At 45.0% G+C, this 19,695-nt stretch overlaps 1 protein-coding gene across 7 annotated transcripts in view; it reads right to left on the bottom strand.

Annotated features, from left to right (window-relative positions):
• The window catches only part of SH3KBP1 (SH3 domain containing kinase binding protein 1), a 330,169-nt gene that overhangs the window by 273,429 nt on the left and 37,045 nt on the right, over positions 1 to 19,695 (bottom strand). For 6 of the 7 annotated variants that reach the window (XM_019431615.2, XM_053891776.1, XM_019431609.2 and 3 more), the window contains exon 2: positions 6,874 to 7,031. In XM_019431615.2, the coding sequence (XP_019287160.1) occupies positions 6,874 to 7,031 (158 nt within the window). The remainder of the gene's footprint in view (positions 1 to 6,873; positions 7,032 to 19,695) is intronic. The other variant, XM_019431614.2, reaches the window with a different exon arrangement.

The following is a 19,695-nucleotide window of genomic DNA, read 5'->3' as shown; positions in this document are numbered from 1 at the left end:
TTAGGGCATTTTACAACCCTATAAAAGTCACAGGATAACATACAGAAAAATGATAAAGTATGCTGCTTTCTTTTTTTTTTTTTTTTTCCTTTTTTGGTAGAGATGATAACCCCAGAGGTTAAGACTTCAGTGTCCCCTAAAATATGAACCTGTTTTGGATATAACTTAGCAATCTTATTTGAATTTCCTTTTCTCCACTGACTTTTTGATCAGTTTCTCATAGACTGACTGCATCAGTTTTGTGATTCTGCTAGTTCCCTCCTTAAGTGAGTCCAATAAAACTTTGACACAATCAAACTTGCCCTATGTGTGTGTTTTTAACAATTTAAGAATTAGTCATTGATATTTTGGGGGGGCCCGGCAATCATATGGTCCCTGGAGGGTGAGTTCTGGGCTTCAGGCTCCCTCAGCTATCATACTCATAGGGCAGCTATGTGAAGACAACCAGACTCAGGCCGATCGATCAGCTCAGTTGGCTAGTGTGACACAAATAAGGTTCCAACATTAGGCATGACACCCTCCATCCGCTCACAGAGGCCACAGCTTTAAACAGATAAAAATAGGGGTGCTTGGGTGGCTAAGTCTGTTAAGCGTCCGACTCTTGATTTCAGCTCAGGTCACGATATCACGTTGGTTGTGAGACTGAACCCCGCGTCAGGCTCCATACTGAGAATGGAGCCTGCTTGGGATTCTCTCCCTCCCTCTCTCTCTGCCCCTCCCCCATTCACACTCACTCTCTCTCTCCCTCTCTCTCTCTCTCAAAAAAAATATTGTAAAAAAATAAAATAAACGGAAAATAATATAAACGTTGAGAGTGAATGAGCAGCAATGCCACTCCCATGGGTAAATACACAAGAGAAATGAGGGCCTATATCTGTAAGAAGACTGACACAACAATGTTTCAGAGCCTTTGTTCATAAAATACCCAAACTGGAAACAATCCAAATGTCCGTCAACAGGAGAACAGATAAATTCTGGCATATTCATAAAATGGGATACTATACAGCAAGAACAGAGGACTGGTGTATGCAGCGACATTTTGTTGTGCAAAAGGAGCCATACATAAAAGAACACAGATTTAATGATTCCATTTTATATGAAATTCAAATGCATGCTAGCCTCACCTCTAATGATAGATTACCTATGGGGAGGGGAATGACTGGGAAAAGGCATGATAGTACTTTCTGGAGGGACAGAAATAGGATTGATCTGGATGATGGTTACAGAGTGCATATGTGCATAAAGAAAATCAAGAGGTATGGTTTTGACCAGCATTTTACTCTATGCAAATTTCACCTAAAAATGAATAAATTTTTTTAAAAGAGGAGGGATAGAGAAAAATGGATTCTAAAAAAAGTGAACAGGGAGAAGAAAGGAAAGGGGGATTTGAAAGGATTCTTCTTCCACATGTACAGTAAATAAATAAGAACTAACTAAATAAGGGGTGCCTGGTTGGCTCAGTCGGTGGAGCATGTGACTCTTGATCTCAGGGTTGTAAGTTCAAGCCCCACATTGGGTGTAGAGGTTACTTAAAAATAAAATCTTAAAAAAAAAAAAAGAACTAACTAAATAAAATAAAAAGGAGGATAAACCCAAAAGGGCATGACTGTATGTACCCTAGCTGGGTACATTTATGCCTGCCAATAAATCTCGGCCCGAGAGCCGGCAAAGCCCAGGCATCTTCTTGACAAGGGGGCGACGGGAATGGCTCGTATTTTTCTTTTGAAAAACTGAGACAATACAGAGTTGAGGCTGGATACTGAATTCCAACACCTTGGGGGGACCATGCTCAATAAGGACACTGATTAATGATCCGATAATAAATGAATCAAGAAAACACTTAAGGTAAGCTCTCTGATTGCAGTTAACAGAGGTATAAAGGCACACAAATAAACAATGGGAGTCCACAAGACTACCCAATTCAATTCAGGGACAAATTATTCTCAAGCTAAATAATGCATATGTAAACCCACTCTCAAAACTACAAACTTATGCCAATATGATTATTATTACCTAAAGATGTACTTTTAGCTTCTCGAACCCTCTATGGCAGTTTTCATTATTGTTAAACTCCACTGCATCCACCTACTCAATCTTCAATAATAGGCCTAAAACATTCCCAGTGGGTGAAGACTTGAAAATAGATTCAGCCATCTGAAAGAATAGAAGTTTCTTTTTCTGCCAAATGTGACAGCCACAAGTGGCGCAGCCCCAGCCATCCCGGCCACGTCCTTTCTGGCTGGGGTGGGACAAGTGCCTCCAGAGAGTGTGACTTCCCACACTGGGACTGCTCTAGCGGAGGGGAGACGACAAGCGATTAGGCACTCGGGCCAGGGGAGAGGGTGACATGGGACAGGGGCACACTCAGAAGGGGGCCAGCCATGTGCTAAATCCTGCCTCCTTTAATCTTCAGAGTGGCCAGATGAGGCAGTCGGGCTCCAAAAAGGAAACAGATGGCACACCCGAAGTAGGTAATGTGAGGCGGGACCAAGAAGGAGACTTCCAAAGTGGGTGAGGTACAGTGAAACTCTGAGGCAGGAGGCGGGGCTAGAAACCAGGAATGAAGGGAAAGGAGTACGGAGGATGGGGACTTGGGAGCAACCATCGTCTGGCAGAGGGACAATCCCCTGGGGCAGGGAGCCAGCAGGATAATCCCTGACCTGGCTGGCCTCCCACCCTCCCTGCCATCTCCCACCAGCACTCCTCTTGAGCCAAAGCCCACGGAAGCCTGCTGTGGCGGCCCCAGCCCCAGGCCCAGCAGGCAGACGAGGGCGGAGAGAGGCCGGGGAATGACCTCACCTCGGGGTTGGCAGCGAGGAGCTCCTGCTCCCCAGCACTCCCGCAGCAAGGAGAATGGGTTCTGAGGCGGCCTGGGTTCTTCCTACGCTGTGCTTCCCTGTCCTGGGGCCCACCAGCCCCCACAAATGCTTAAGCAGGCAACCCAGCCTTGAGCCCTGAGCAAAGTCCAACTTGGAAGCTCTCTGAGTCTATGGATTTGTGGTTTGGAATGAGGGAGCACTAAGCCTATAGGACATCAAAATAAGGGTTTCAAAATAGGGCCTCCCCTCAAAACTGGTGCCAACACTGTAGTCTTTTCTCCTTCCCAGTGATGTCCTCTATCCTCCCAAATCCTCCCCTCTTTCCCAGGGTCCTCCTTTCTCTTTCCCATGGTCCTCCCTTCCTTCCTAGGGTCTCCCTCTCTCCCACAGTCCTCCCTTCCTTCCCAGAGTCTTCTTCACTCTTTCCCACGGTCCTTGCCTCCTTCCCAGGGTCCTCCTCTCTCTTTCCCACAGTCCTCGCCTCCTTCCCAGGGTCCTCCTCTCTCTTTCCCACAGTCCTCCCTTCCTTCCCAGGGTCTTCCTCTCTCTTCCCCACCGTCCTCACCTCCTTCCCAGGGTCCTCCTCTCTCTTTCCCACAGTCCTCGCCTCCTTCCCAGGGTCCTCCTCTCTCTTTCCTACAGTCCTCCCTTCCTCCCTAGGGTCTCTCTCTCTCCCACAGTCCCACCTTCCTTCCCAGAGTCCTCCTCTCTCTTTCCCACAGTCCTCGCCTCCTTCCCAGGGTCCTCCTCTCTCTTTCCCATGGTCCTCCCTTCCTTCCTAGGGTCTCCCTCTCTCCCACAGTCCTCCCTTCCTTCCCAGGGTCTTCTTCTCGCTTCCCCATGGTCCTCGCCTCCTTCCCAGGGTCCTCCTCTCTCTTTCCCATAGTCCTCGCCTCCTTCCCAGGGTCTTCCTCTTTTTCCCCACAGTCTTCACCTCCTTCCCAGAGTCCTCTTCTTTCTTTCCCAGATCCTCCTTTCTCTTTCCCATGGTCCTCTTCTCTCATTCCTTTCTCCTCCATCTTCACACCAAGCTTTTATCTGGAAAAACCCTCCTGCTACACTAGAATTTGGCTCAAATTCAAGGGCAGTCCTTGTCCCAAAATTGGGGGTTTTGTTTGGAAGGGCAAAAGAATTACACCCCCATTTATACATCAGTACAACAGAGTCAATATGTGATAGCCCAGATATAATATTTTCCTACTCTTAAAATGGGAAAGAGCTGCTAGGTTCAACTGTAGTCCAAGAAAAAAAAAGTCTGTACTCCTACAACTATTTATAAAAAGCAAGTCATTCAGCGTGTTACCAACAAAACTGTCCCCAGCCTCTGCACAACAAAAATAAAAGAACAAGGGGTGCCTGGGTGGCTCCCTCGGTTAAGTGTCTGACTTCAGCTCAGGTCATGATCACATGGTTCGTGGGTTCGAGCCCCACATTGGGCTCTGCGCTGACAGCCCAGAACCTGGAGCCTGCTTCGAATTCTGTGCCTCCCTCTCTCTCTGCCCCTCCCCTGCTCGTGCTCTGTCTCTGTCTCTTTCTCTCTCAAAAATAAACATTTAAAAAACTTAAAAAAAAGAAAAAAATGAAATGTGAGCAAGATTACTCTGGGGCAAGATCCTAAGGAAAGACTGAAGTGGGTTCCTATTAGTTCTAGACTGGGGGCAGGGTACAGGTAGAGGGCCCAAGAGTTGGACACTGTTTTTCACGATCAATCCCTTTTCATAAAACCCTCCCATGTAGCTCTCAAGTCACTTTGAGGGGGACACCTGCTTCTCTGGGCCCAGCACCCCACACTACCTGCTCCCTACAGCCATAGGTCTTAGGCATGGTCTGGTACCACTGAATTACAGGAGAAGCCCTGGGGATTTCTGCACACAACCCTTCCAGTAAGAACAATCCTGTCTTCTCCAGTGTTAGATAGGAAGTTTATGGCAGAAAAAATTTTAAGCCTACTTGGTATTTCCCACAGGGAACAGCCTCAAGGTGACGTCTCTCCCCGCCCCCCCCTTTTTTTTACTCAATTCCAACCATTATTTAGAACTGTGCAGCATGTAATTTCTTAACACTAATGAGCTACATTTTTGTAATTAACCCCTAGATGACTTCTGCAAAGGGCATAATTTTTAAAACATTCCTGAAAAAGTAGATTTTATTCAATGCTTCATGGCCACAAAGGGGAAAGGAAAATACCACTCCTATCAAAAAAGCAATATGAATACAAAGGTGTAAAACAGCACAACTGGAATTCTACATTCAATCTGACTGCTACTTGACTTAAATAGTCAACACAAGGGGGGCCTGGGTGGCTCAGTTGGTTGAGTGTCCAACTATTGATTTCGGCTCAGGTCATGATCCCAGAGTTGTGGGATCAAGCCCTGCATGGGGCTCGACACTGTGTGTGGAACCTGCTTAAGATTCTCTTTCTCTCCCTCTGCGCTTCTCCCCAGCTCATGCTCTCTCTCTCTCTCTCTAAAATAAGTAAGTAAGTAAATAAATAAATAAAAGTCAAAACTAGGTTCACCTCATGAGGTACCTCGGTAGCTCAGGTAGTTGAGTGCACAACTCTTGAGTTTGGCTCAGGTCATGATCCCAAACACATGGGATCGAGCCCCATATCAGGCTCTGCACTGTGTGGAGGCTACTTGAGAGTCTCTCTCTCTCTTTGTCTCTCTCTTTTTCTCTCCCCCCTCCTCTGCCTCTCCTCCCTGCTCTTCCTCTCTAATATATATATAATATTATTATTTAATATTTATTTATAATTTTGTACATAATATACAATATTGAATATTTAATAATTAACATTTAATAATATATATTTAATCATAATTTTCCCTCCAGATGTGCCAAATGTCTCCAATTAATTCCCTCTGTGAAGCATCCCATTGATGTAAGTCATGGCAGGTGTGAGGAGCCTTGAAGGTTATTTTACTTTTTTTGAGTTTTTGTTTTAATTTAATTTTAGTTTAGTTTTAGATTTATTTTAGTTTTAATTTTAATTTCAGGTAACACAATGGAGTATTAGTTTCAGGTATGCAGTATGGTAATTCAGCACTTCAACAGATCACCCTGGGCTCACTGGGACAGATGTGCTCCTGAATCTCCACCTCCTATTTAATCCAACCCCCCACCCCACCCCCACCCCCACCTTTGAAGGTTTCTGTAAAGGAAAGCCTGGAGCTCACAAGGTCGAGGTGCACAAAACTGAACCACAGTGCTCACTGCTTTAAAAAAAAAAAAAAGGCAAAGATAGACCCACATAGGACGAATCACTGGCCTGGCCAGCTTCTCCATTCAGCACTAACCTTTGTGGATTCCCCAAGGGCACTCTGAGGGAGGAGCTTACCTCAGGAGGTCAAGGACAAGGGAAAAACCCTCTCAGCTTCTCTTTAAAGTTTCTACATTTGCCATACTTCACGGTAAGATCTTTCTGTAAGAAAGACCAAAGTCCACGCAAGAAAATAGAGATGCCCTCCAGGGAGAACAATAAAAGGAAATGAAGTCCAGTGGGGGTGGGGGGAAGGGAGGGAGTAAAAGTGGTCTGTTTTTCTGGGCCTGTGAAGTACTTCTTGACCCTCTATCTCTCTTTTACCCAAGTGATGACTCTTAAGCCAAAGGAAGCTAAGAGGTTTCTGATATATATATACATATATATATATATATATATATATATATACACACACACACACACACACACACGACTCAATTTTAAAAAAACTAGTTTCATTCTGAATGGAATGGATAAGGGTTAAATTCCTTTAAAACATCAAAGTAAATGAACAAGTACATAAAACAATTTAACAAGCCTTATATTTTTCCAGCATTTTCTAAGTGACACATCACTTTAAAAAGAACATTCTGGGCCTTAAGAAAGTGATTTCACAATGGCTATCTCTAGATACCTAGTGCAAAGCTATACATGCTCTTCTTGATAGCACACAAGAGGTCAAACTGTCAACTCATCCCCGACATGACCCCATGAAATTACCCAAGTGCCCCCACAGTTTTGGTCAGTAGAACCCACAGAGGAGACAGGAAAAGGGTTTCACATTGTACTCACTCTTACAAAGTTGTCAGGGAACAAACCTCTCCTGCCGTTGATCTGTCCCTCCCACCAGCCTCCATCCTCCTTCCTGATGTTGGTGATGATCTCACCCACGCTGATCGTCAGCTCATCGTCGTGCTGGGCCTGGTAGTCAAACTCCACTATGGCCTCCACTGAAAGGAACAGGGACAGAAAAAAGAGCACCTTAGATCAGATCTTGGAGAAGTCTGAGGCCCACCAGCCCTGGAAGATCGGTAAAGTCTTATTAAAGGGACTTCCCCTCTACCAGTACTTAAAATAACAGGACCCCACACAGCAACCTGATTTTGGTTAACCTGAGGCCTGTCGCACAGAAACCACAAAGCGCAGGTCCGTGGTCAGGGACCGGCAGAGTGGCCTACGGTTCTCAGGGCCAGCAGGAGCTTCAGAGGGGAAACCACACAACGACAGAAGGCCAATCACATTCGCACTCCCGGAGGGAGTACAGCATCATTTCCCAAGTGCAAAGAAGGCAGATAACACACACAGGTTTGGTCCTTAGGTGTTCCCAGCCTTGCAAAGATGAACTGTGTGATGTTAACGTCCCTGGACCTCAGGCATGCAAAATGATAATAACTCCCACCCTAAAGAAATAATGCCCATCTCTCAGCCACAAGATGTACTAAGTCAGCTGACACTGAGGGCCCCGCTGGCCAAGCCAATGTCTCTGGCTGCTTATGTCTGCAGGGTAAATCTGGAAAGACCAGACACCCTCAGGACAACTACCCTGTCAACAGAGGGCTTCTCAGGCAGCAGCACCATTTTAAAGTGTTCCCCCAATCTGTGGTGATTTTTTACATTTGGTCATAGGTGGAGGCAAGAGACGACACAGATGCGACTTGTTGATAAAGTGCAGGTGCAAAGTAGCAGAGCTAAGCAATCCCAAGCATGTTAACTCGTCCATGGATAGATTATGCAACTCGTCTATGCTTTGGGACTTGCCTCATAGCCACCTCAACCAATAAACCTCTTGTCCTTTTCCTTCTATATTTGCAGCTCAGGATGAATGAATGAATGGCAAATGAATAAATACAAGGATACTGAAAATTTGCTGAAACCCCAGGTGGTGAATTAGCAACTTAGAAATTATGGAAATAGAAGAGGAAAAGTTTTAAATGAGCTCTGTAAGAAGCACAAAAGTCAACTCAAAATGGATCACAGACCTAAATCTAACAGCCAGAAGTACCACACTTTCATAAGTAAGCACAGGATAAAACCTTAGCAATCTTGGGTTTGGCAAAGATTTCTTCAGTAGTCAACAAAAAAGCACAGATGACTGGAAACCTCAATACAATGGGGCAGGTTTCCAGGAAAAAGGTGGGTAGGTGAGTGGGCCCCCTGTCAATGGGCTTTGTGTCTCCATTAGGGATGAATTCCCAAAGTGCTTCCAGATCAGAAGACCCTGGCCAATTCACAAGCAACTCAAAGTGAAATTTCTTTGCCTGGATCATTATTTCCATTCCAAAATTAGCTGTCATGAATCTTCCCAGGATGAAGTTGAGTTGTAAACCCCCTTCTCATCACTTGTAAACAAAAAGGAAGAGCATCAGAGCCTGAACAAAGCAACTTTTTCCGATTTTTCCTGTTTCCTGACAAGTACAAAGGCAGAAACACTCCTATTTTCTTGCATCATGCTCTGCTCCCCAGCAGTTAAAATGAGCCATCATGACAATTGGAACCAGGTCAATTAAAAACCAACTTTCCTCAGGGGCACCTGGGTGGCTCAGTCGGTTGAGCGTCCGACTTCGGCTCAGGTCATGATCTCACAGTTTGTGGGTTCAAGCCCCACATCAGGCTCTGTGCTGACAGCTCAGAGCCTGGAGCCTGCTTCAGATTCTGTGTCTCCTTCTCTCTCTGACCCTCCCCCACTCACGCTTTGTCTCACCTGTTTCTCAAAAATAAATACACGTAAAAAACAAAATTTTTTTTTTAAACCAACTTTCTTCAAATGACCCAGACAGGGATCCACTAAAGCTCTGCAAATGGAACTGAGCCGGCAGTAACCAATGTTTCTGTGCCCAACATTTCTCCTGCATTATCTCATTTAATCCTCACAATATTATGATGCTCATCTTCCCAATTAAAGAACCTGAAGCTCAGCAAAGCAGTTAAGCTCATTTTTCTGAGCCAGTGCTCTCCAAAGTGTGATGCACTCACTTCAGGGATTAGTTGATATCATGAAAAAACAATCAGAAGAACAGCGATTCGTTTTATTTTAATTTTAAAAAGACAAAAATTCAACGTCCCTTATATTCCATTTGAAAAATGACACCGGTTCCTTCATCCAGCCTCTAGGTCAGGAAGCAGCCTGAGGCCAGCAGGGCCCCTCAACAAGACTGCCTGCTAGAGCCAGAGCCGGCTTGTGGCTCCGGCGGGGGGAAGGTCTGCAGAGCTGGGCAGCCTCCTGATGAAGCCTCTTCATGGCTATGACCCCTCAATAAATGGATGAAAGGCTTAAAAAGAATTGTGTGAAGAAATCAGGGGTTGTAGACAATAGTCAACATGGGAGCAAGGAAACAAGGAAATGTCACAGCTGCTGCCTTCGGCTCCTGGTGTGAGCTCTGGGCCAGCCATGTTGGGAGGTGAGCGCGAGGACAAGCCAACCAGATCTTCCAGGGACACGACTGAATTATCAGGACAATTGAGAATACAGGTTGTCTTCCACTGCTGATACGGGTGTAAATTACCTGGTTATAGTATGGAACTATTCTGATTGCAAGATATTTAAATGTACGTACCTGAATCATGAAGACAAAGGTCTTCATTTTCCACCAATGTCCAAATTCCTATAACACTCAATCTCATGTTTTCCCAGAGTCCACTAAACCTAATAATAAATGTTTAGAAGCTTCTTCGGGGTTTTCTCAATCAACTAGTTCAATAATACACGCATACAATCTGTAACCAAATATATACATGGAACCACTCGATTATTTTTTTTAATAATAGGTATTTTTTTTAACCAAGAAAAGGCCTGGAACACTGACCTATGCTCCCCAAGGCTGACCCCATTAGTGCTTGCAGACAGAAGCTCATAGTTTGTCTGAGGGGAACAGGAGATCACGGTGAGTGGAAGGGGCGGGGGCGGGAAGCAGCACATGGGACCTGGCTGGGTCCATCTAGACACTGAACTTGAACCCTGTGTACTTTGGGGAAGTCAGAACCCCATCAACTTCCAGAACACAACCTTGCTGCTTCTTTCCTAAACAGCAATTCTCACTTTATTCTGTACACGGGCCTTACCAAAATGATGCTGGAAGAGGACAAAGGAATTTGCTTCAAGATGGTTACTAAGAAGTAAACAGCTGCTGTCTGCTGTCACAAACTGACGAGAAACACATCCTGCTTTTGCTTCAGTCTCTCTCTTGTGATGAGCCCAAGGACACATCTTACTTGACGCTTACTGTAAGGCTGGGGGTTAGGAATTGGGGGCTTGGGGATAAATAAAGCTAACCGCAGGGGCGCCTGGGTGGCTCAGTCGGTTGCGCGGTTGAGCGTCTGACTGCGGCTCAGGTCATGATCTTGCAGTTTGTGAATTTGAGCCCCGTATCGGGCTTGCTGCTCTCAGCACATAGGCTGCTTTGGATTTTCTGTCTCCCTCTCTCTGTCCCTCCACTGCTCGCGCGCTCTCTCTCAAAAATAAATAAAACATTCAAAAAAATTTACAAAAAAAAAAAAGCATAACCGCATGGCTTTTGAGTCTTCCCAATATCCTATCTGGTCTTTCCAGATTTAAACTTGTTTTAAGCTCCTAGACACTTCAGGCATCACATACACCCTGTCCGCCTTCAGCCCCAGCTGGGGGGGCCTGACTGCCTCATACCACTTTTCCGGCTCCTCCAGCCCCTAGGCCTCCCTGGGCCCTGGCCTTAAGGCAGTTCCATGTGGTGGTGGCTGCACAGGTGTCTCATCCTCCCAGGGAGCCTCTAAATGCCTTCTGGGTCCAGGTCACCCTCAGCTCTTAGTTCTGTTCTCTCTCCTATGAGCATCCATGACCTGTAGTAGGTGCTCAATAAAGCTGTGATACACCGACTGCCCAGCTTGCGTTTTATAATGGCAGGCAGTTCTCTGCCCAACAAAGATGCTACCAAAATGCCAAGTGTCAATCACATTTTTGCAAATCAAGTCAGATTCTTCAGTGCACTAACGGAGCTTGCTATTTAAAGAATCCTGTGGTTAATTCTTTTGTAACATGAATAATCACTTCCTGCTTTACTTTTCCTGTCAAGATGAATTTTACATATCAGGTTTCTCTAAGAGGAGGAAACCTATGTATGATTTTCTTAAGCACTCATAAATCATGAGGCTATGTCTCTCCTATCCCCCTGAAAGGCTCTGTCCTGTGTCCTCTGTGAGCCATTGAAAGGTTCTGGACTTTGGCTGTCCACTACAGTCCATATCACTTGCCATATTTGGCTATCGAGTACCTGAAGTGTCACTGGTCCAAACTGAGATGTGCTGTAAAATACACAACAGGTGGCAAAGACTTATTAGGAGAAAAGGAATGTAAAATATCTCATATTTAGATTGTACATTGAAATGATATTTTAGACATGCTGGGTTAAATAAGTATATTATTTCTTTTTACCTTGTTTCTTCTTGCCTTATGAACGTGGCTATTAGGACATTTAAAATTACACATGCAGCCTAGTATTATACTTCTGTTGGACAGAGATAATTTAGGATAATACTTGGCAGACAGGAAATCAAGACCTCACACTTCATAAACAGTCAAAATATTCACAAGAACCCATGAGAGAAAGTCTGCGTCCCCGAAACCCATTTCCTTGGCTTTAGGAAGCTGCAGGTAGGCTGCAGGAGCTATAAAACATTGCCTGAGATTTTTTTTAATGGTACCTTTTGGGAAACTACCTGTAGACATGAGCACAAAATTAAAACACTAAGCTAAATACAATATATCAGAGGTATAATTAGGGCAACAGTAAACAAAATCTCATATTGAAAGACACCATAAATTACAAAACTTAAGGAAGTCTCCCTGTCAGAAAAATACCACCCTTCAGTTGCCTGCTGTGCCAACAGCCGGCCTCCACACGTTTGCCGCATCTCCGGTCGCTGCAAAAGCCAAGGCTATGGTTAACCCGTGTGCACAAATGGATAGAGCCAGGGGAGAAAAGAGGTCTGCTTCGACGCGCAAAACGTGTCAACCACCCAGATCTCTGCCTTCAAACTTGCTGGAATGTGTCCTCCCCCAAAAGATGAAATGTGTGCTTCTTAGCAGTCAGTTGGCTAAGCCAGCTGCCAAGCACCTTTTCACAGCAAACTTCTCACGGTGGCATTTCAGAGGCCCCTCTCTGCAACCCGGCCCCTCCCTGCCTCTATGCACTGAACTTCCTGTCTCCTGTCACTTAACTGTGCCACAATTTCACAGTGGCTTAGCCCAGTCAGACTACAAGCTCCATCTGGGAAGAGCCCTGGTCTTTTTCAGGATTCTACCTCCCTTGCTTAGCCTCAGGTCCAGCTCCATAAATATCTGAATAAAGCAGAAAGCATGAAGGAGAATGAAAGTTTCCCAATTAATTTCCTTTGTCTATATATACATATAGATGATGCTGCAAACCTCTCGTGCAGTTTAAGCAGCCTTAGGCTTTAAGAACTTCAGATGTACACACAGCAAAGGAAACCATCAACACAATGAAAAGGCAACCTACTGAATGGGAGAAAATATTTGCAAATCATCTATCTAATAAGTGGTTAATATCCAAAATACATAAATAATTCGTATAACCCAATAGCAAAACAAACAAACAAAAAACAAACAAAAACCACACACACGCAACCTGATTTAAAAATGAGCAGAGGATCTGAACAGACATTTTTCCAAAGAAGACATACAGATGGCCAACAGGTACATGAAAAGGTGCTCAATATCACTAATCATCAGGGATATGCAAATAAAACCACAATGAGGTATCGCCTCACACCTATCAGAATGGCTAGAATCAAAAGGACCAGCAATAACATGTGTTGGTGAGGATGTGGGGAAAAGGGAACCCTTGTGCACCTCTGATGACTACCATATGATCCAGTAGCCCCACTCTTGGGTACGTATCTGAAGAAAAAGAAAACAACCGAAAAGATAGCTGCACTCCTATGTTCACTGCAGCATTATTTACAATAGGCAAGACATGGAAACAACCTAAATGTCCATCAAGGACAAACAGAGACAGAAGATGTGGTATATATACTATTGAATATCACTCAGCCATAAAAAAGAATGGAATCTTGCCATTTGCAACAACATGGATGGACCTTGAGGGTATTATGCTAAGTGAAAGAAAGAGAAAGACAGAGAAAGAGAATTATCATATGATCTCACTTATATGTGGACTCCACAAAAAAGAAAGAAAAAAAAGCACAGAGATACCAAGAACAGATTGGCAGTTGCCAGAGGTAGGTAGAGTGGGGGCCAGTGAAATGGGTGAAGGGAGTCAGAAGATACAAACTTGCAGTTATAAAATAAAGAAGGCATGAGGATGTAATGTAGAGCATGGTGACTATAGTTAATAATACTTGACTGCATATTTAAAGTCTCCAAAGGAGTAACTCTTACAAGTTCTCATCACAAGAAAAAAACTCTGTAGCTACGTGTGGTGGCAGAACGCAACTAGAACTCTTGTGATGATCATCTTGAAATATACACAAATATCAAATCATTATGTTGTACACCTGAAACTAATATGTTATATGTCAACTATACCCCAATACAAAATAAAAAGAACTGCTTCATTTGTGAACTTTAAAGAATAATTTCTTAATGTTTTGTCCTAGTCCTGATTGAAGAAAGCGTATAAAATCAAGAACTAATTTTTTTCCAAAAGACTTTACCAAAAAAGATCATCATTCCTGATCACTGGAGATAGAAAGAACACTAGTTACTATCTTGTCAAATCCTTTTCCTAATTTTATAGATGAGGAACTGAGGCCTGGAAGGTTCCACAACTGAGGCTGAGAGAGAGTGAGAGTTAAATCGTGGCAGCATCAAGACTGGGACTAAACTCTCCCACATCATGGTCCTGGTGAGACAAGAGAAGTTGTGAAGTGAAAAGGAGGAAAACCAAGACCAGCAAGATCCAGATATCCATGCCACTGGGTTTATCTTCCTTTCATATGCAGCTTAGTTCCCAGAATATCCAGGGAAAATTACACCAGTCAGGAATATACAAGAACCTGTGTTCAAATCTAATAAGAGAGAAAAGAGATCAGTGGTTGCCTAGGCCAGGGAGTGAATGCAGAAGAATACAAGAGATGATACTGGGATGATGGAAATGTACTAAAATTAAGTTGTGGTGAGGGTTTCACAATGCTGTAAATTTACTAAAATCATCACACTGTACACTTAAAATGGTAGAATTTTATATCTCAATATAGCTATTTAAATTTTTTTATAAACGTATTTACTGAAAGAGGGAGAGAGGGAGTGTGTGTGTGCACAAACAAGGGAGAGGGGCAGAGGAAGAGGGAGAGAGAGAATCCCAAGCAGACTCCATGCTCAGCAAGGAGCCCACCACAGGGCTTGATCTCAAGACTGAGATCATGACCTGAACCAAAATCAAGAGTCAGATACTTAACCCACTGAGCCCCTCAGACACCCACCTCAATATAGCTTTTAAAAATAAAAAGACCATGTGATGTATATTCTGGAATGTATGATCGTAGATATCACTCATTGAGGTGGTTGACTGCCTTTGTGCCCCAGGGAGAGACCAATCCCCATGCAGAGAGGGGAATCCATTTGAGGGACCCCCCTCCCCCCCATGAGATACAGTCGGATGGGACTTGCCACCTCTGACAGCACAGGACTCAACTATGGCTACCAACGGCCAATGGACATGACAAAGACTGGATGTGGCTGGAGCAGACCCCCCAGCAGGGCTCCCAAAAGAGGCAGGGATCTCCGGGGCTCCCTGGTTGCCATCTTTTCTCAACCTGATCTTCCAGCTTTTCCTTCCATCCTATAAACCAGCCAGCAGCCCTCCAGTAAATCCTCCTCGGTCTTTGGTCGAGGGTGAGTTGGTTTCTGTTGCTTGCCACCAGAGAACCCTAACAGATACACTTGTACATCAATGTTTTGAACAGACTCTTCCCTACACAAGGCCCGGTTCTCAGCATCCCATGCTCACCTGGTAGTGCCACGGCTGAAGGTGTAGGTCTAAACTTCCTAGGTTGGGGCCACTGGCACTGAGAGGACCTCCAAGTCCAACCAAGTTGAGCTCCACACCAGCACACTTTCCTTTCGCATCTTCACAGACACACCACTAAGGAGACCATTCAAGGCCCAAAAAGGGGTCATTCCTAAGGACTGAAACTGTTAGAACCTGAACATGAGCTTCCCCAAGGAAGACAGGTGCAGAACACAGACCCCAGAGAACAAAGAGCTACTGGGCCTAAGCTCTCTTCCCGGGCACCATGTGCCAGGGGGGCTGCCCGCAGGGTTAAACGATGTCTGTAGCGGCCTAGCAGCAGCTCCCAGAACTGGGCATGCGCATGGAAGGGAAAAGAGAACAACCAAGAGAGAAAAGAAAGAAGCAACCAGCTGTGAGAGAGGAAAGAAGGCCCACCACTGACTGCCTCCCATGGCACTCGGGACGCTCTTGTCACACCACTCGCTGGGCCAGCCTCCCAGCCCATCTCTCGACCCGTGCTGCCTGTACCCAAGCATCTTCACGGTGGACGTGAGCTGTGGGAGAAAGAACACAGGACTTAAAGCCTGGTAGGACTGGCAGTGAGTTCTGACACAGACATTCACTAGCTGTGTCACAGGGGCCACACACCTTGCTTGAGTTCATTTGCTCTGTACTTCAAATCGGAAGATGATTACCCAGTGGGTTGTTGCAAAGATGAGGGGCGATGCTTGTAAACTCCTGTACACAGAAGCCGCTCTATAAATGACAGCCACGAGCCTTACAGGCCTGTGTGGTGCTGTGCCACAAAGGTTTCCCCATGCGTGTCCTCTCTGCCTGGCCCCTGGAATGCGAACCCTTAGAGGGCAGATCCAAGCATCTCTTCCCCCTCACCTGGTGTCTGGCACATAGTAGGTGCTCAATTATTGTTGGCGATCGAATGCATGTCCTGAGAAAGTGTTACCCCAAACCATAGCTTATTGTAACTCAGCACAGTGAAAAGCAGTCACAGATGAGACTTGTGTGACTTGTGTGACTTGAAGGCTAGAGGAAGCCAAAACCAGCATGGCCAGTCACAAAATACGCTCTGGCCCACGGGTCCAACCTTCCCAAGTGCTACAGTGATCAGCCTCCACTCCATTCCCACCTCTGCCACGACCACCGCCCCTGACAGCAGAGGGGCCCTGGAGGAGAGATGAGAATGGGAGGTAGGGCGTGGCTGGGTCGCCAGCTCCCTCAACCAGAAGTGCTTCACAAAGCTGGGGGGGGGGGGTGGAGTCCCTCACAGCCTGTGTTTTGAAGCCTTGGCCTCAATAGACCTCACGCAAGGAGCCAGAAACAATGAGTTCTTAAACACTTCCCGACCGAAATTAACCCCTGCAAACCTAATGCACAGCTCTTCTAAGAATGTGCTTTAGATACACTGGACAAGAATAACTTGGCCAGAAAAAGAAATAAATAAAAAAGAAGTAAAATAAAAAAGAAAGCACAGAGAAAGTATGCAGATGAACCTGCAGGTTAAAAAAAAAAAAAACTAGCAAAGAATCAAGACAATTGATTACAGATGATAAACCTGTAGAGCGAATGGTTCTATGCAGCACAGAGGAGAAAATAAATTGCACCTTAAAAAACCGGTTTAATAAGAAGACATTTAAGTCAAAAACAGTTTAGCCACTTAAAGAAAACATAACCTTTTTTTCAGCAGAAGAAAGCAAGCACATGGATGTTGCTTTACGTAAATATTTGACAGTTTTAAGTAACAAGATAGCTTAATTTTCTTTATATAATGACAGTCTATTCTCAGATTCAAAGGAGAGACCTAAAGGCAGGTGCCTAATTAGAAGGCAATCCCCTATTTTTCTCAGAGGATCCAAAAGGTTTGGGGCCAACCAAATTTTAAAAGGAAGAAGTGGGGGCACCTGGGTGGCTCAGTAGGTTAAACGTCTGACTCTTAATCTCAGCTCAGGTCATGATCTCACAGTTCATGACTTCCAGCCCCTCATGGGGCTCTGTGCTGAGGGAACTGAGCCTGCTTGGGATTCTCTCTCTCTCTCCCTCACCTGCTTGTGCTCTCCCTCTCAAAATAAATAAATATACTTCAAAAATAAAATAAAAGGAAGAAGAAATAGTCAAGTGTCTGCTTATACTATATACTAATTTAACTTTAAATTAGTATATGATATAGAGATTGTACAAAATAAGTAGAAAACATTGCTTTTCCCCTGACAGCCACCCATGTCATGAGCCAGTTTTATTCCACAGATGTTGCATGGATGATTGAAACACATTTAGTTATGGATAAGGCATCGAAAATGCTTGCTTAGGGGCGCCTGGGTGGCTCAGTTGGTTAAGCACCCAACTCTTGGTTTCGGCTCAGGTCATGATCTCATAGTTGGTGAGCTGGAGCCCCGCGTTGGGCTCCATACTGACAGTGTGGAGCCTGCTTGGCATTCTCTGTCTCCCTCTCTGTCTCTGCCCCTCCCCCACTTGCACTGCCCCCGTCTCTCTCAAAATAAATAAATAAACTTTTTAAAAAATCTTTGCTTAAACTTCTTTATTAAAAATCAATTCAGGGGGCACTTGGGTATCTCACTTGGTTAAGCGTCTGACTCTTGATTTCAGCTCAGGTCATGATCCCATGGTTTGTTGAATTCAAGCCCCCCTGCCCCCACACTGGGCTCTGCTCTGGCAGTGAGGAGCCTGCTTGGGATCCTCCCTCTCTCTCTCTCTCTCTCTCTGCACCTTCCTTGCTCTCTCTGGCTCAATCTCTCTCTCTCTCTCTCTCTCTCAAATAAATAAATAAATTTAAAAAAATTAATTCATAGAGGGGTGCCTGGGTGGCTCAGTCGGTTAAGCATCTGACTTCGGCTCAAGTCATGATCTCGCAGTCCGTGAGTTCGAGCCCCGCATCAGGCTCTATGCTTACAGCTTGGAGCCTGCAGCCTGCTTCGGATTCTGTGTCTCCCTCTCTCTGCTCCTCCCCTGCTCAGACTCTGTCTCTCTCTCAAAAATAAAGAAAACATTTAAAAAACTTTTTAATTAATTCATAGAGCCCTATAGTACAAGATGCTTTGTAAGGACTGCAAGAGAATACAGCCCTGGCTTTTCTCAAGGGCAGTATGGGGGTGGCTGGGGAACTGGCTTTAGAAGTGGCCATGCAACCTGAAAGAAGAAAGCCACAAGGCTTTCTGCTGACTTCAGGGCAGCTATGTGGAATGAGGTGTAAGAGGCAAGAGGAGAGGGGAAGCAGGTCAAAAGGAGGGAGGTGAAGAATGATTCCACAGGAAAAAAGCGGTCAGTCTGCCCAGGGGCAAGTCCTGAGTCACTGCATGGCTTTCTGTTCCTAAGAAATGCACGGCCTGGTAAGGGAGAAAGTAGACAAAGGTGACAGGAAACCACAGGAAACCTTTGCTGCCACCCCCAGCATATTCCATGTCCCTCTTCAGGCTTCACTTACACCCCCAGGTGTAATGGTCCCTCTAAAGTGTGAGCCCCCAGAAGGCAGAAGGAAGTGTAACACAAGCGTGTGGGCCTCCTAAAAGAAAAGTCACATTGCCCAACGCTTCCTCCCTCAAGTGCTGAGCTGACCGTTTGGCCCCATCGGGCGCTCAAGCGGTGCTGGTTGCCGAGTGGAGGGAAACCTGCAAGGATGATTTTTTGACAAGAAGCTGAAAATCCAAGAAGACGGGGTCCGAGACAGACGCATACGGGGCTGAAAGTGCAACATAAGGGCACAGAGACAGCTCTTCGAAGCGGTCTGGAATTTCAAACTGTTACAAGCGTAACTCCTCTGCGCTCCCCAGCATGCAATCTGGAGATGATACCTGCAGCACCACACTGTGGACGTCATGAGCGACCGTGCACTTGACGGTTTCATCGTGTTTCATGTATGACATGATATAGCAATCACGAGTCTGCCAACATTATAACTACCAGTGGCTTGCAACTCTTTTCAGCTGGCTTTTTTTTTTTTTTCAACGTTTTTTATTTATTTTTGGGACAGAGAGAGACAGAGCATGAACGGGGGAGGGGCAGAAAGAGAGGGAGACACAGAATCGGAAACAGGCTCCAGGCTCCGAGCCATCAGCCCAGAGCCTGACGCGGGGCTCGAACTCACGGACCGCGAGATCGTGACCTGGCTGAAGTCGGACGCTTAACCGACTGCGCCACCCAGGCGCCCCTCAGCTGGCATTTTTAACAGCTGAAGAACAATTTGAGATAATAGTTGGTAGTCAAGTATCTACTTCAAGACCATTTCCTTAATCAACTGCATTGTAAATACTTTGTCACAGTATCAGAAAACCACTTAGTAAGTATGTGCCCACAGAGATGAACACGAAACAGAAGTTTAAAACCAACAGGTTTTTTTCCCTTGGAGATTACAATTTAAAGTTGGACAAACAGAATAATACATAAATAAACTGGACTGGGCTTTAAAATTTTGAAACATTTTCCAAAACCGAAACATGAGGTTAATAAAAATAAATAAAGCTAAAAGGATCAACACCCCACATCAAAACACTTCTAGAAGGATGATCCAAGAAGAGCAATATGTAATTTTTTTCAGAAATAATTGCATTTAGTTTCCAAATACCATTTTTAACTAAAAAAAAAAAAAAAAAAAAAAAAAACCCAGGCAGCCTCGTAAAAATGA

The sequence above is a fragment of the Panthera pardus genome, unplaced genomic scaffold (genome assembly GCF_024362965.1).
Source record: "Panthera pardus isolate Hobbes unplaced genomic scaffold, ASM2436296v1 HiC_scaffold_27, whole genome shotgun sequence".
NCBI classification, from domain to species: domain Eukaryota; kingdom Metazoa; phylum Chordata; class Mammalia; order Carnivora; family Felidae; genus Panthera; species Panthera pardus.
Note: the sequence above shows the minus strand (reverse complement) of the source record. Positions and strands in the feature narration are given on the sequence as shown.